Raw genomic sequence first — 16,737 nt, 5'->3', positions numbered from 1 at the left:
GGCACAAAGCCAATATATTTCAGAGGTAGGACTTGAACCCACATCTGACTCTGAAGGCTAGCCTCTATCTACTATGCCAGGCTTTAGCTCATTTCTTATGTGTATATGGAACAAATTTCAATATTTTAATGAAAATTAGTCAAGAGAAAATATGGTATACAATGAAGAAAAATCAGGAAAAAAGGATATTTTATCTGGTTTCCCTTAGCTGTATTCCTAACGCTTGAACCATAATGTTTACCAAAACAAAAATGTTCTTTTTCAAAGTAGAAATGGATTTTTGTTTTGTTTTTAAATATCAGTATTACAAATTGAAAGGGAGAGGAAGAATAAAGTAAATCAATACAGGAAGAGATGTGGTCATCACTTAGAAATCACTGCTTATAAACAAATGTGCAACTATATATGAGGCAGATTAAGTAATCTTTCATGTTTACCCCATGGCTGTTCAGTGCCTTGTACATAGTAGGCATTTAACAAATGGATTTTTAAACATTGAACTGAAGGAAATTATAGAGTTTAAGGAGTTCTTAAATTCTCCCTACATAGCATCCTTAAAATTGGTAGCCACTACAGAAAAACTTTCAAGAATTAAACATTCATTTTATTTTTTTAATCTTCTACCTCAGGAGAAAAGTATCAGTAAATTGTTAATTGAAAACAGGTTTTTTCAGGAAATACACTGTCAAGTCAGAACTGGTTATCAAGATATCATTGCATACACTTTTGATTACTGAAATTATTTGTCTAGTCCCCTTATCACAATGTGATTTATTGAACTAACAAGTCAAAAGGATTAATCTATCATGAAAAATGTTTTTTTCTTCCATGAAGAAAATAATTTGAAATATATACTAAATATATTTCATGTTTTAATATTTTTTATTCATAATTTGAAATACAAATTAGTTCCCAGTTGCAATATCCTCAGTTCTTTGCTGATCAATAGAGGAAGGAACATGATGGAAAAATCAAAGCACTTGGCAAACCTTAAAAGCACTGTGTAAATCCAGGTGGTTGTTCGTGGAATAATAAGCTGTTAAAACTTAGAAGGTCCCTTACAGATCATCTCTTCCAACCACCTCATTTTACAGATGACAAAATTGGGGCCCTAGGCCTGGAAATAAGTCATTTAAAATTACATAAATATTAAGTGACAAAGCTAGTATTTCCTCTGTTCAGACCTCAAATATCATACCCAGCAGGAAACCGGAGAGGGGCTAAGAAAAACTGAATAAGGAGAATTCTGTTTTCTAAGTCTCGAGTCCCTTTTCCTCAGGGATGGGAGGAATGTTCAAACCTTACTCTCATTGTAATTGGCTCAAAGAAAGAATAACATACACACTCAGTGGGGTATAGAAATCATCTTACCATACAGGAAAGTAGGAGGAGTTAGAAGGAAGAGCAGACTGGGGGAAGCTGCAGTCAGAAGCAAAATACTTTTAAGGATGGACAGGGTGGAAGGAGAGAGTAGAATAAATGGACAGAGAGTAGGATAAGTGGAGGGAAATAGGATGGAAGGAAATACAGCTACTAATTATTACTGCAAAAAAAGCTTTTGCACTGTGTCTCTGATAAAGGTCTCATTTATCAAATATATATATATATATATATATATATATATATATACACATGTATATATATATACATACTATATATATATATATATATATGTATACATATGTAAAACTGAGTGAAAATTATAAAAATGAAGGCCATTATCCAAGTGATAAATGCTCAAAGGATATGAAGAGGCAGTTTTCAGATGAAATGAGTAAGGCTATCTATAGGTATTTGGAAAAAAATGTTCTAAATTGCTATTGATTAGAGAAACATGAATTAAAACAATTCCAAGGTCCCACCTCATACCTGATTTGTTAATATGACAGAAGAGGAAAATTATAAATGTTGGAGGGGATGTGGGAAAATTGGGATACTAATGCATTGTTGGTAGAGTTGTGAAATAATCCAACCATTCTGGAGAGCAATTTGGAACTATGCCCAAAGGGCTATAAAACTGTGCATGCCCTTTGACCCAGCAACACCAATACTAGGATTATAGCCCAAAGAGATAAAAAGGAAAAGGACCTATATATACAAAAATATTTATAGCCGCTCTTTTCTGGTTGGGAAAAGAATTGGAAATTGAGGGGATTCCCTTCAATTGGGGAATGGCTGAACAAGTTGTGATGAATAATTGTCATAAAATATTATTGTTCTATAAGAAATGACAAGCAGGATGCTCTCAGAAAAATCTGAACTGATGCAAAGTGAAACGGGTAGAACCAGGAGAACATTAACAATAATATTGTAAGATGATCAACTGTGAATGATTTAGCTATTCTCAGCAATATGATGATGCAAGACAATTCTGAAGAACTTATGATGAAAACTGCTATCCATCCATGGTCAGGGGGGGAACTGATAGAATCTGAATGAAGATTGAAGCATACTTTTTAAAACTTTGCTTTATTTTTCTTCTTTTATTTTTTTTTGATATGTATGGAAAATGATCTGATGGAATGACTAATACGGAATTATATTTTCCATGTCTGTACATGTATAATGTATATCAAATTGCTTTCCTTCTTTATGAGGGAAGAGTAGAGTGAGGAAGAGAATATGGTACTCATTTTTTATGCTAAAATTGTTTTTACACGTAATGGTAAAAATATTAAATAAATAATTTTTAAAATAAATAAGCATATTCAAACAAAAATAAAGAGTCCCTTTTCTTCATCTTCTCCTATTTAGTGATATCCCTTTCTCCCCTTGGTTTTGAGTTCCTTCCTCTAAACTCCTCGTCCATCCAAAACAGGACTGATATCATTTATACTTTGAGTACAACTCATTTTCATTAATATGTTAATTCTCCAGGTAGTATTTGCATCTCAAGCCTTTTTTTTTCTTAATTGTGGTTTGAAAATCTGTGTCCTTTCTTAAAGGAATGTTTGGCACAAGCAAGCAGGTAGAATATCTTCTTTTGGGGGTGTGGGGATGGAGTCTTAATTCTGATTTTGATATATTACCACACTCAACTGATAGGTGAACTTAGTTATGCCTTTTATTTGTGAAGCACGTTGTCTATATCCAAAACAGAAAGGAGAAAGGCATGCTCATTGGATGAAAATGGGTATCAGAGTCTTTCTAATTCTGGAGGCCCAATTCTATTATCCCAGAGAGAAAAAAACCCTCTAGATACAGGGTCTCTATCTTGGTAGTTCCTGAGTATAGAAGAACATGTTGGGATATCAATGATTAAATGTAGCTACAGCCTCAAGGCTTAGAACTACCTTTCCTGATCACAGGTCCACCTGACTTGCACCTCTTTCTCCTTCCCTCTCCCTAAACATTACACTTCTGCTTTCATTCTTCTGCTCCAAGAGTCCCAAAAGAGGAAACAAGACACCATGGTACAATATCAAAAAGTACTGTCTCTGAAATCAGAGGAAATGGGTTCAAATCCTGAATTATATGCTTACTATCTGTGTGAAATTAGCAAGTTGCTTAAATTTCTTGGGTTTGTTTCCTCTTTTTCTAAAATGAAGAAATTGGATTATATGGTCTATGAAGTCCTTCCATCTCCATTTGTATGATCTTTTCATTTAGACTTTATTCTTACCCCCATTAGGACTCCTAGCTGCCTTTTTCTGTAACTTATGACACTGCATTTGGTTTGGTTCACCCTCATTCCACAATCCATGATCATGATACTCATGCTATATTACTATCATCTCCTATCCCTGGAAAGCATTGGATAGTTTTATAACCTCAGCACCTACAGCAGCTACAACATGATGCAAAGAGGTTAGAAGTTTGTCCAGGAGTATCATGCACCATGGTTATATTTCATGAGGTCCATAAAGTTGGATGGGAACAAATACATCTTTTGTTTCCATTGCAATCTTATGAATTTTATTTTGTGCATTTAAATTATTATTATTATGGGAAGGGATCCATAGACTTAACTTTTATCACTAAAGGATTCCACGATTTTAACAAACAAGTAAGAAAATCTCCCAGATCGGGTAGTGAAAAAGATTGATGGGATAGGATTGCATGAACAACAAATGCATAGAGCTTAGCTCTATACCTTAAGAACAGAGTAATATGCCAAAGGATAATTGAATCATAGAATAGAAGTTGGGAATGGACCTTACATGATTATCTAGTCTGCCACCCTTGTTTTAAAGATGAGGAAATAAAGGTCCACAGATGCTAAGTGAGCAGTCAATAGCCACATAGGAAGTACAATAGAGAGCCAGGATTTGAATACATGCTCTTTGACTCCAAATATAGAGCTATCTGCACCACTCCACCTGGGGCATTAAATCTAGAACTCCTGGTCAGCGATCAGTATGTGTGTTTTACAGAGAGAGAGAAAGGCATAAGGGAAGAGTGTGAGCACAGATCCCAATGGTTCATAACTACAGCAAGAATGAACAAAGCAAAATCAGAGAAAAAATACTAAAAAGTGCTTTGATACCATAAAAAATATTAAAATATTTATGTAAAATGTCTATGATTAAATATAATACCCCACACCCATGATTACAGACATTATAAAAATATTTCAAGTTAACTTTAATGTCAGTATATTTGACTTAAATTGCCAATGTTTTAGATGTACAAGCTAATTCTATAGTAAATCAATAAGACTGCTTCCATGAACTACCTATGGTAAGTCTCATTATTTAGAGCCTACATTCATGCTTAGGCAGGAGCAAAAGTTTGTGCAATGTATAGTAAAGAGCTTTCTGCTTATGTAGAATAATAATCTTCTCATGGTTGTTACCATATGTAAAAACCAATAAAATAGTTAAAATCAAACTAATATCGAATTACTTCTTTCCTTTATGGTGGGTACAAAATGTTTTCTCCCAAACCCTGTTCATTTCTTCCATATGTTATTATGATAAAAGTGTATCAAATAAATTTTAAACTAGAATAGTTATGTTCTTGCTAATAGTTTCTATACAAATTAAAAAACAAACAAACATAGGAACATGCAAAACCCCATTCTGGTCAGAAGACTTGCAGGAGCAATTTTATCATTTTCTATTCCTCATAAGTCCTTTTATACTGGATTTCACAACTAATAATGTAATTTCTTTATTTAGAGAAAACAATAAGAGGCATGATCAGCAAGGTGGGGGTGGGAGCAACAACATGAGATCTTTCCTGCTATGTTAGTGTTTTCCAAGCTTGCAGGTGAGCATAGTGCTTAGGGTAGATTTTCCAAAATTAATCCCTATATGTTACTATTTACCTAGTGAAAACTAACACAAAGAATATGAATCAACTAGACTATGAAACACAAACTTTGTGGAAATACACTTTAATTCTCCTAGAATCATCCCACTCATGCCCAATTATCCCTGAAAGAGGTCAAAATAAGAAATAATTTTCTGTCAGTTGGTTAAAATATAGAATGCAATCATTGGAAAGTCTCACATACAGAATCCCTGGGCAGAACAGTGAAGTGTTAGCTAAAAAGATCAAGATGAGGACAAGAGGTGGGGAAAATTGATCAAGGTTCTTAGATTTAACTAATCTGAACCTACTGGTCTTGGTAGATAAGATACTCAAGGCAAACCTAGCTATGATTTGAGAAGGTCAAAATGAAGCAGTCTATTTGAACACAAAAAGCCAACCAATAATTTCCTGACTTAGCAGTTTCAAAGAAGCTTTCAGTTACTAAGCTTCAAACTAAGAGTTTTCATAAGCCCTTTGCTCAACTAATAATGTAACAGTTTCATATAACTATAGGCATAATGAAGTATTTTCACACTTTGTTGTTTATTTGACTGTCAGAATATCTGCACAAATTATTTTTTATTTTTTTGAAGGGGGGAAGGCAGGACAATTGGGGTTAAGCGACTTGCCCAAGGTCACATAGTTAGTAAGTGTGTCAAATGTCTGAGCTCATATTTGAACTCAGGTCCTCCCGACTCCAAGGCCAGTGCTTTACTCACTGCACCACCTAGCTGCCCCTCTGCACAAGTTATAAAAAGATGAGGTAGTACTTTCCTAAATTTTATGAAAAAAGAAATTAACAAAGAGATAGCACTTTAAAACATACCAAGTGCCTCAGAGAAGTAAAATGAGTTCTGAGCTGGTGAGTGTCAGAGGTGGAATATGAAGCCAGGTCTTTTGGAATGCAAGGCCTCTCTTTATACACTACATCACAGTAGTTTGTCCTAAGTTACATGGCTTGTTATTTCCAGTTGGGCTATTTTGTTATACCAATCCTTAATTTGTTTTGCCCTCCATTACACCCCAAAGTGGTGCTATTTCTACTATACTAATATTTGGCTTTTCATAACTAAAAGTCTGAGACTTATTTGGTAATATTTTTCATGCCCTCAAAGTAAAGAAGGCATTTCAGGAGTCAACATTTTCATGCCATATTTTAGGGAAACTAGATATTTTGGTATATGAAATTGTGATGTAAGTAATTGTCTGAGAAACTTAGTAAGATATGATGGAGCTAACATGCCACTGAATCAGAAAAAAATTAGTTCTGGACTTGAGTAGCAGAGGGACTATCTCCATGAAGAAACTTCTTCCTTGGGGATGGGGTGATGGGTATAGTTATAATAGGGTCTGCTTTGGATTCACCTCTAGTCTCAGAGTATATTAGCTTAGCCTGAGGCAAACACTTTACCAGTGGTGCATTTCCTTTATAATCTGATCAGTTAAAATCAGCTGTCCAGTTCAGTTTATGCACAGATTGGTCTAGACACACGAATCTCCTTCTAGAGTTAGCTGACCTCCCAGAAAACACATAGCTTTTGACCCAGGCACAAGTTAATAAATCTCAAAGGTGACCCAGTAGTCCACACAACTGGATGAGAGGGGAAACAATATCATGCTGTGGTTCTATATGGTTGTGTTAACTAGTACTTAAAGGTCCAGGCTTCTGTTACCAGGGAACATGTGTTCAGTATGCTATAGAATTTAGAAATCTATGAATTAAGGAAAATCTCACAATTCCAAGTCTCAATTTTCCAATTTATAAAATATAAAGGTTGGGATAAATATTCTCAAGATCCTGCCTCAATCTAAAATGCTATAATTCTATAATTGAATCAACAAAATTGCCCTAATCAATGTGTCAAAAGCCTTACATTTTCTTTAATGTTTGTATCTGGAACCAAATCCGTATAAACAATTATTTCTGTTTCTATCTGACTTGGTCTGCATAATATTAGGCTATGAACTCCTATACTCTAAAGAAGTAAGTTATGGCATCTGGTATTTGGGAAAGTGTATTTTCATTTTGATTTCTAAATATTATAACCTATATTACTCTATATTTATTATTATAACCCTAAAAAGAAGGTATCTTCATTTTATAGATGAAGAAACTTAGATAAATGATAAAAACAACAAACATTTCATGTACAAAGAATATGCAAATAACTGGATATACAAACTATTCCTTCTCTATAAGGAATTTACATTTTAATTGAGAAAATATTATACATATATGTATATATGAAGAGATATGTTATTATGCATATATACAAAAATTCATAAAGAGTAATAGAAAAACAGAAACATAAAATAGCACATAATAAAGCATTAATAAGTAATAATTATGATACATTGATAAATAATAGCATATAATTAATTAGTAAAAATGCCCAAGAGTTATGAGGAAGGAAAGAGAATTTTGAAAAAGCAGTTTGGGAAGGTTTCATGGGAAGTTTTACTGCTTCCTCCCTCATAAACTCTAAGATTCAACTAAATTGCTTTCTTTGTTGATTTTTTCCTAATACAAAGCACTTCAGCCTTCAGAAAGCTCTCTCTCAATTGAAGAATGCTTTCTTTCCTCACCTTTTGTTCTTGTAATGCCAAATTCCCTTCAGAGCTCAGCTTAAAAGCTATCTCCTACATGAGAACCCACTTATTAGTGTTCCCCCTTCCGTAAATGAATTTATACTTGCTATGTTTATATGTCTAAATTTCCTTATCTTTGTACATGATATCCCTGTTCCCTGTCCTCAACCAAAAAGAATATAAACTCCTTTAGATGAGGGAATATTTCATGTTTCTGTGTAGCCTCAGAACCCAGCAATGGGTATGGTGTATAATTTCATAGCATGGTGGATATAGTGTTAAACTTTAGTCAGGGATATCCAAGTTTAATTTCTGCCTTTGACACTTACTACCTCCTTGACCCTGGACAAGTCTTGTTTCAGTTTCCTCATCTATAAAATGGACATTATATTACCACCAACCTCCCGGGTTTTTGTAAAGATTAAATGAGTTTACAAGATCTGTAAAGTGCTTTGCAAACCTTAAAATGCTATATAAATGTTAATCACTATTGTTAGGGGAGTAATAAATGCTGGTTGAATTGAATCTATTGAGGTGAAACCAACTGGATTTCCTTTAAAAAGGGAAACATAGATTTAGCTAAGGAAAGAAGAAGCAATAAAATCTAAATTTCAGGTGAAAAAAGCTTCAGAAGCAGAAATATCCATAGTATGTTTAGGGAAGAATCAGAAACTTGGCTGAGAGGAGCAATAGGAAGTAAGACTGTAAATAAATTCTGGAAAGGCTTGAATAGCTTTAGAATTTACTTTTAATAAATTTAGAAGCCACTTGTTTTGGAGCAAAGAAGTAACATGATCCAAGTGATATTAAGAAAAAAATAATTTACTTATTGCATGTGAGGATATATTGAAAAAGGGAGAAACAATCCTGAGAGGTCTTCCAATCACAAGGTATTAAATGCTTGAACTAAAATGGCAGCAGTGAGAAAAGACACAACAGATATGTGTATTTGAATTGGCAGGCTTATAGTAAAATCCATTTTAATGTAAGGGAATCAGTCCTTTGATCCCATGAGCTTTTCAGTAGACCACACTATATATACCTTTATTAAATCTGTAAATGTTACTATTAAAAGCATAAAGAGATAACCCATTTTATAAATAGATATGACCCTGTGACATTAGGGAAAAAAATCTTGAAAACACACTACCTTCAAAAATATATTTTAAATCTTAAATGGCTTTTTATGCCTAGAACACTTTCATTTCACAAATGCTTGTCAGTGGTTGATTGCCAATATGCCAACACAAAAGTTATTTTCTTATTTTAATTAGAACTAAAGACATATTAATTACATAAAAAATATTTTTAAAAATAAATCTGGCTTCCTGGGATTCAATTATAACTGAGAAATAAAAGAAAATTGTTTTTCTTGTAGGCATTACTTGCTACACATACTAACATTCTAAAAAAATGCTCAATTCCAGTCCTTCAACCCAAATCTCCCTATTTAAAGGACAGTTGATTTGCTAATCAAGGGTCAAATCCCTACATAAAAAGGGGGATCTTTTACTAGTTTTTTATTGAAGCATTCCAAATTTTTACTGGAAATGATTTCTCTAAACAGCTTGGCAGGTAGTACAGATACACTTTAAAATTATTAAATAATAAAAATTTTTATATTACCACTCTTAGAAAAGGTAAATATTTAATTTTATGGGAATCAATAGGTCACCTACTTTTCCCTCTCAATTTGAATTATCAAAAAAAATTCCTCTGTGTTTGTCTGTGTGTCTGTGCCTATGTATATGTAAGTGATTTGTAATGGCATCAATATTTTAATACCTAAGAAGGTAATAGGGGATGCAACGGAGGACCATAATTTCTTGACCCAAACCTCCGTTTAAAAATTTGAACCAGCTCACATTTTTCCTCATACTGTTCACTATTATCTAGCTCCTTTCTGAGGGCAGATTAAAGTAAACACATTAACTATGACTAATTTCTTTTAAATTTATGACTAAAGTTAATTATTTTTCTTTGCTGAAAATTATTTTTTAATTGATATCACACACTGTCTCTGCCAAATTGACATAGGCATCAACTACTATGATTTAAATGGCTTTAAAGGTTTAGGAAGAACAGAAACGAATGTTGACATTTATTACAAAACAAAATCACATTTTAAAGCAATATCGTCACAAGATGATAAAAAGATTTTATTATATTTGTGTCATATTTTCTATTCCACTTTCTAGGACTTCATTAAAAGAAATATTCTGTTGAAAAAGCTATAAAATAAAACTAGTAAAACTGTGTAGATACATATGGATATTGACTTAATACGTAATAGATTTCAATATACTCTTAAACAACTAATTTTTATCAGACATAGTAAGGCAATTTAATTGGACAGATTTCATAAATCAAAGGAAGTTTTATTTTTCCATTGATTTTAGGTATGTCTGTCTATCTATCTATCTCTCTATCTATCTATCTATCTATCCATCTGCAACATATATTTCAAATGCAGGCAACCCTTGAGTATATATTTTTAAAAATTTATTGTATTTGTATTAATGGTGCACTAAACAGTGCCTGGCATGTAATAGACAATAAATGCTTGCTAATTGACCTATTCATGTGAGCATACAGAAAATCACAAATATGATACATATCTTTAGATTTTTTATTTCACCTAAATTGCTTAAATTGGTATAAAGCTATGATAAATAAGAACTAATTAAATAATTAATTCATATTCTCACTTAACTCCTATGGGTTCTAAATGTAATTTAGAGAATATAAAACTATTTTACCTCCCAATCCTGGTCTAAGACGATTATCATAACCATCAAGAAGTCTGTCTAGAATTCTTGTAAAGATGGTAATGTTATTCTTAGCTTCATCTTCTTGAGGGTCAGCCAGCACCAATCTGAAGAAACAATTTACAAGCTGATAGATATGTTTTTATATAACATGAACACTCTGTTCTCACTCTGTTTATATTTTTACGTTTTACTAAGTTCTACCACTTAAGCTACTAGTGCCACCTTTTTTTGTTGTCACTGCTATAAATACAAAAGTATTTACAAACAGTGTGGAGAAGAGGCATACAGTGTCATTGAAAAGATACAGCACAGTGGATTCTTCAAAAGCTTGAAATCAAAGGAGTTTTCACATTTCTGCTGCTTAATATTTTACAAACTTCTCATTTTTTAAAGTGCCATATTTTCAAATTTGACAGAATATTTCAAAATATATTTTCAAATATAACACTTTGGTAACAATTTAACTAGGTAGCAAAATTTAGCTACACTGATAGAAAATGATAATAAACATATATGTGCCATAAATAATCACTCCATGATTTGAATCTTGAATTGGGAAACAGACTTAACTCTACTAATGTGCAAGGATTCTATATCCTATTGTTTGACATATTTCCTTTTTCCTTGATGTATTTTTTATCCCTAAAACTACATATACCAAATTCTTTATATGTGCCTCCACCCAATGGCTACATAAAATACAATATAGATATGAGGGAAACTCCACTGATCATGCTCAGGGAGTCCTCTGATGTCAGTACTGTGGGGGTGGGCTCTACAACAGATTAGCAATGAACACATTTCCAAAGAGCTGCAGACAGTCTTAAAGGTGCAATAGCTTTAAATCAGTCTAGCACAACAGTAATAACTTCCTTTTCAGAGATTAAATTATTCAGCCATTTCCTTAATATGAAATACAAAAAAAAAATTGAAATAGTTTACATTCTCTTCAGAAAGTGATAGAGACTTTGATTTTTACCACCAACATTTCTAAAAGTATTCTCAGATCCAAAGGATTATGATTTTAAAGCTTAGCTTTTTAATGCAGAACCTCAGATAGATGTGGAAAAAGAACGTTAGCTTCACAAGCAATTTTTTTTTTCATTCCTGAGCATGATTTTGAGATTTAAATACTGCCCAAAGAATTGGAAAGCATTGTTTTATATAATGTGGTAAAATCTAGTCTTTCTCATCACTGTGAAAATATAAAGTTAAGAAGAGGAAGCAAATATTTGATTAAATAGCAAAATTTATATCATGATTACAATTTGTTCATTATTTTCAAAGGAAAATATAATTTTAATTATATTTGAGAAAAACAAGCCATTTGTGAAAAAACTATAAATAAATGACAATATCCATATATAAATTGGATGAACATTACATATATACAGACACACTCACACTAGCATCCAAAACTACCTTATAGACCAAAACACACAGACAAAATTCATAGCTAACACACATACATTGTTACAGGAACAAAGACAACATTTTACTGTGTGCACTTCAGAAACATTCAGAAAACTATGTGTATAAATTACTTCAGGTCCTGGGAGCCTAGAAAGTTTCTACATTGGCTAATTAACTTATTTAAAAATCTAGAACTAAGATCTGACTGGAGTTTCACAAAAACCTTTTCATACCAAAATCATACACTTTAAAATTCATATTTAAGATTTTTCCTTTAGACCCAATGTTTAACATAACAAAGTAGTGGATATTTTCCAAACCAAAGACCAGTTTCCTTTCAAAACATTTTAAAAGTAAAATATTTTTAATTGAAAATGTCTTCTTTATCTCAAACTTAGCCTACTATATTTTAATAAAGTTGTGTACTTAGAGTATCAGAAACATTTGTAAATATAATTTGGACATCTTGGTTGTTTTTAATTAAAAAATAGAATAGTTACATCCAAAGTGTATACAGGAATTTATTATCAAACTGGAATCACAGTTTCTATTATTTTGAAAACAACATTTTAAACACATTTAACTCAAGATGCCATTCTGATATTTATATAAATTTTTAAAAATAAAATCTAAAATGAAGTTACAGATTGCAGTCACAAATAAGTGTTTTGGGGGAAATGTAGGCAATTAAATATTTTTAAATAAATATTTTCTATTAAGTTGTCATTTTGAAAATGGTTTCTAAATTTACAAGATGAAAAAGTTGATTAGTAAATCAAGCTATTGTTTTATTGTTTAAGAATGTGAAGTTGTCTGCTATCTCCACCTAGAGGTTTAAGATCAAATATCTTTTTTGTTTGCTATATTGACTAAAAGATACACGTCCATTAAAAATTTATTTTAAATTAAGGCTTTCCATTTGACTTCAATGATAACAATTTCAGAATTGTGGAATACATAACACATTTGCTCCAGTACCTTATAACCTAATATTATGGGGAGAAAACACTTCCCGGGCAATTTTTCTTTCAGTGCATTTCCCCCCTTTAACTCTACTTATTCTCTCCACTGTACCTTATTGTAAAAGATAAATAACTAGGAACTTTACATGATATGTAACTACATGATACATTTACATGATAACTCCCTAGGTTATTACAAGGATAGTCTTTTTCCATTAGATAAGAGTATTTCAAACTATATTGCTGTAATCCAATTCCTCAATAGTTTTCCCTAAATTGCTGGTGTTCAAGACAAGCTTTCCTCTTAATTCAAATAGCAAAATTAGATGAAAAAAAAATCTCACCTTGCTGGTGCCCACACCAAGAAAACAAGAAGGACCAACTGCATGGTGAAGTCTGATAGTTTTTTCTTCATAACTGTTCTTTGCAAAGCTATGAAAAAAGAAAATAAACAAAACCCACTCAGAACTACATTCACTTTCCACCAACCTTTTAATCTAACAGATTCATTTCGGTGGAAGACTGAATTTAAGGAGGATAGTGACAAAATTAACGAAGAGAGGGTAGGGAGTGATGGGTACGTGGTGCATTTTTCAACACCATTAACAAGTAATCTGACTTTACTCCACTAGGAACTTATGCTATTCTCATCTTTTGCGAACACCTTGTTTTGTGCAAACATGTATTTCCAGGGAACCCAAAGTGACATGTGAGCTGCAGAAGGAAAGGGGAGGAGGGAAGGAAAAGGAGGAGAGAATGTGTTTCATGCCATAACACCCTCAACCCAGACCATCACCGCAACGATAGCAAGGAAACAAGGGGGCAAAAGCCCACCAAAAGCTTGGTTCCATCATTTCTGGTTTCATTAGAGTGCACTGCAATTGTAACAACCCCCCATCCCCAACTAAATAATCCATTCGCGTTGTTTCGAGACTAGGTCTCAGAAAGCAGCCGGCTGGACTGCTGCGAAACGACGAACGTGTTTGACAGCTGTTCAGTTACTGATGATTACAATATGAGAAAGGATATCAGCTCAAATACTAAAGAGGCAGCAGCAATCACTGTGTGCAAAGTTCAAGAATATAAAGGAGCCCGATTAATGTCTTCTTGGGTTTTGGTGGTTGTGAATTTTATTGTTGTTTTCTTATAATTATTAGGATGGCTATTCGACAAGGAAATGAAGCTAGAGCCCCTCTTTTCCCGTAGAGAAGAGAAAGGTAGGGTGGGGTTGGGGTGAGGTGGAACAAGATCAAACATGCACATGAGGCCAAGGGAAATGGTCTCTGGTGGAACTAACGCTTGTGACCCTACCTGAAGCAGCAAACAGGACCTGATGTTTCCTCCCTTTGCCCTGATCCTGAAAGAAGGAGGCTGGAGATGGGAAACTTGGAGCGCTAAGGAGAGAGAGAAAGAGAGAAAGACAGAGACTGCAGCAATAGCAGTCGTGAAAAGGGAGCTGATTCAGAGTGGGTTGGTAGAAGGAGGAGAGAGCAGAAACAGCCACAGGGGCAGCAGCAGAGGCGGCGACGGCGGCGGCGGCAGCAGCAGCAGCAGCAGGAGGTGGCAGTGGTGGTGGTAGTGGTGGCGGTGGTAGAAGGAGGAGGAGGTGGAGAAGGAGGCGAAGGAGGAGGAGGAGGAGATAGCAAGCGGAGGAGGGGGAAGGCGCCGTGCGCACTAGCAGTGGCGGGCACGAGCCCAGGATCTGGGGGGAGAGGGAGGAGGAGCTAGAGCCCAGGGCGGAGGGCTAATTAGCTACACCCGAAAAACCTCCTCTCCCCGCCCCCACTTTGTGACACTAGCAGAGAGAGAACCCCTACTCTGGACCACCGCCTGCTGGGTGGCTATAGGCTTGTAGCCTAGTGCGCTCATGAGTGCGCTGGACAGCTCCCTCCTGCTCCCTTATTGGGAAGGAGAGAAAAAGAAGCCAGTACTCGTAGCCCTGCTGCTCTGTGCTTGTGGCAGCAGCTGTAGTTTCAAGGGGGCCACATGGCTTCTAGAAGGGTTATATGGGTTGGGGTGGGGAGTTGAGGTATTGGAAAAAGGGCTAGTCTGCAGGGTCCTAGATCCCCAGGATTGTACCATCACCGCAACCACCACCCCTTCATAGGGAGCAATGCTGATGTCGAAGAAAAGAGAGTTAAGGATTTTGGTGGATAGGAAAAGCTACCTTTTCTGTGCCATCACCTTCCCCAAGCACAACAAAGTTCAAATCACCTTACCTGAAGCCAATGATGAGGAAGTTTCTTTTTCTCCTCTGAGTCCTGTTGATGACTAAATAGTCAGTCAATTCTTCCATTAGACTTTGCAAAGGACAGAGAAGATCTTTAAAACCCCACTACAGACTCCCGTCCTTTGAGAGTGAAATCATCAGTGATCCGTATCCATTTCTATTCGAGGCACCTGGGAAAACCACTTCACTCCTTTTCCCGAATTACTTCCTACAGGCTCTTTTATTCCTACCACTACACTGGGGCTACATTGAATCAACAGTTCCAAAAAGTTTATATTAACTGAGTTCAGAAGACATGCTGAGTTACTGATGCCATCTTAATCAAATATCCATTAGGAGAATATTGGAGCAGAATTTGATTTTTCACTCTTTCCTTTTTCAAAAGTGCTCTTTTTAAAAGTTCCTTAAAGGAACTTTTATAATTCCCAACTCTACATCAGGCTTACCATTGTATTCCCCCTTTCTACTGTGGTAATAAAATAGAAATGTATTGAGAGAGAGAGAGAGAGAGAGAGAGAGAGAGAGAGAGAGAGAGAGACAGAGAGAGAGAGAGAGAGACGGAGAGACAGAGAGACGCATTCAAATACAAATGCTTTTATAATAATATATTACAATAATATTGTTTTGGAAATCTACAATCCATTTTTGCTTTTATAAGAGTGTTATGGGAGGGAAAGAGAGAGAGAAATTCAAACTGTAAATATTTAAATGGTAAATATATTTCAAGTCATTTTAACCTATTAATCACTACTTTCTAAAAATGTTTAATATGCTACAACGTAAACAAACATTTGCTTTTTTTTCAGTCAGCTCTGAAGAATACTTTGAAGTTCTCTCCATCAATCTCTTCCATATTAGTATTCTCTTCTCTATTTGCCCATTGACAGTATAATTGAAGTTCGCAAGGGTGATATATATGTCATTTAAACCATGCAAACAGGGAAATTAAACTTACCTTTCTGCTTGGATTAAATACTTTCTACTCTATTCTCCCATTAGTGATGATCCTTCATTCCTGGGATTCATCTTTAGTGTCAAGATTTGCACCTACTCACCATTTCTATTCTTTTCTAATATAAATCTCTTATTTTCTTGGTAGTTAATATTGTATGGTACAATTTTACCCACCCTTATTTATTCAATTACACTCATTTTATTTCATAAATACCACTATTTTCTATACATTTCCTTGTGTCATCATGTAAACTACAGTTTTGGATGGTAATTTTGAGTTCCATGTATTCATTTCATTTGTATTCTTTAAGAACCTGCCCCTTTTGAAGTAATTTCTTGCCTAGTTCCTGTTAGTTTCCTTATTTTTGTTTATGTTTCCAAGTCCATGATCACCCACAACAGGGGACACTTCTTTACATGAGTCAATGTTGTATTAGGAACCATTGGGCAGTTTCAAATGTCTAAATATTTTATATTAAATTTTGATATAGGTGTTAATATACATTGCTTTAAAAATGAGCTAGTCATGAATATTAAAAACCATTTAATAACAAAAGGTCTA

General features: G+C 34.2%; 1 protein-coding gene across 1 annotated transcript in view; it reads right to left on the bottom strand.

Moving 5' to 3' along the window:
• Window positions 1–14,662, bottom strand: part of GABRA2 (gamma-aminobutyric acid type A receptor subunit alpha2) — a 143,014-nt gene extending 128,352 nt beyond the window's left edge. The window contains exons 1-3 of the mRNA XM_036763697.1: window positions 14,303–14,662; window positions 13,336–13,423; window positions 10,605–10,720 (exon numbers count right to left, since the gene is read on the bottom strand). Of these exons, the coding sequence (XP_036619592.1) occupies window positions 10,605–10,720; window positions 13,336–13,406 (187 nt within the window). The 5' untranslated portion in view covers window positions 13,407–13,423; window positions 14,303–14,662. The remainder of the gene's footprint in view (window positions 1–10,604; window positions 10,721–13,335; window positions 13,424–14,302) is intronic.
• Window positions 14,663–16,737: the final 2,075 nt, after the last annotated feature.

The sequence above is a fragment of the Trichosurus vulpecula genome, chromosome 6 (assembly GCF_011100635.1).
Source record: "Trichosurus vulpecula isolate mTriVul1 chromosome 6, mTriVul1.pri, whole genome shotgun sequence".
NCBI lineage: Eukaryota > Metazoa > Chordata > Mammalia > Diprotodontia > Phalangeridae > Trichosurus > Trichosurus vulpecula.
This window is presented reverse-complemented; position numbering and strand designations above follow the sequence as displayed.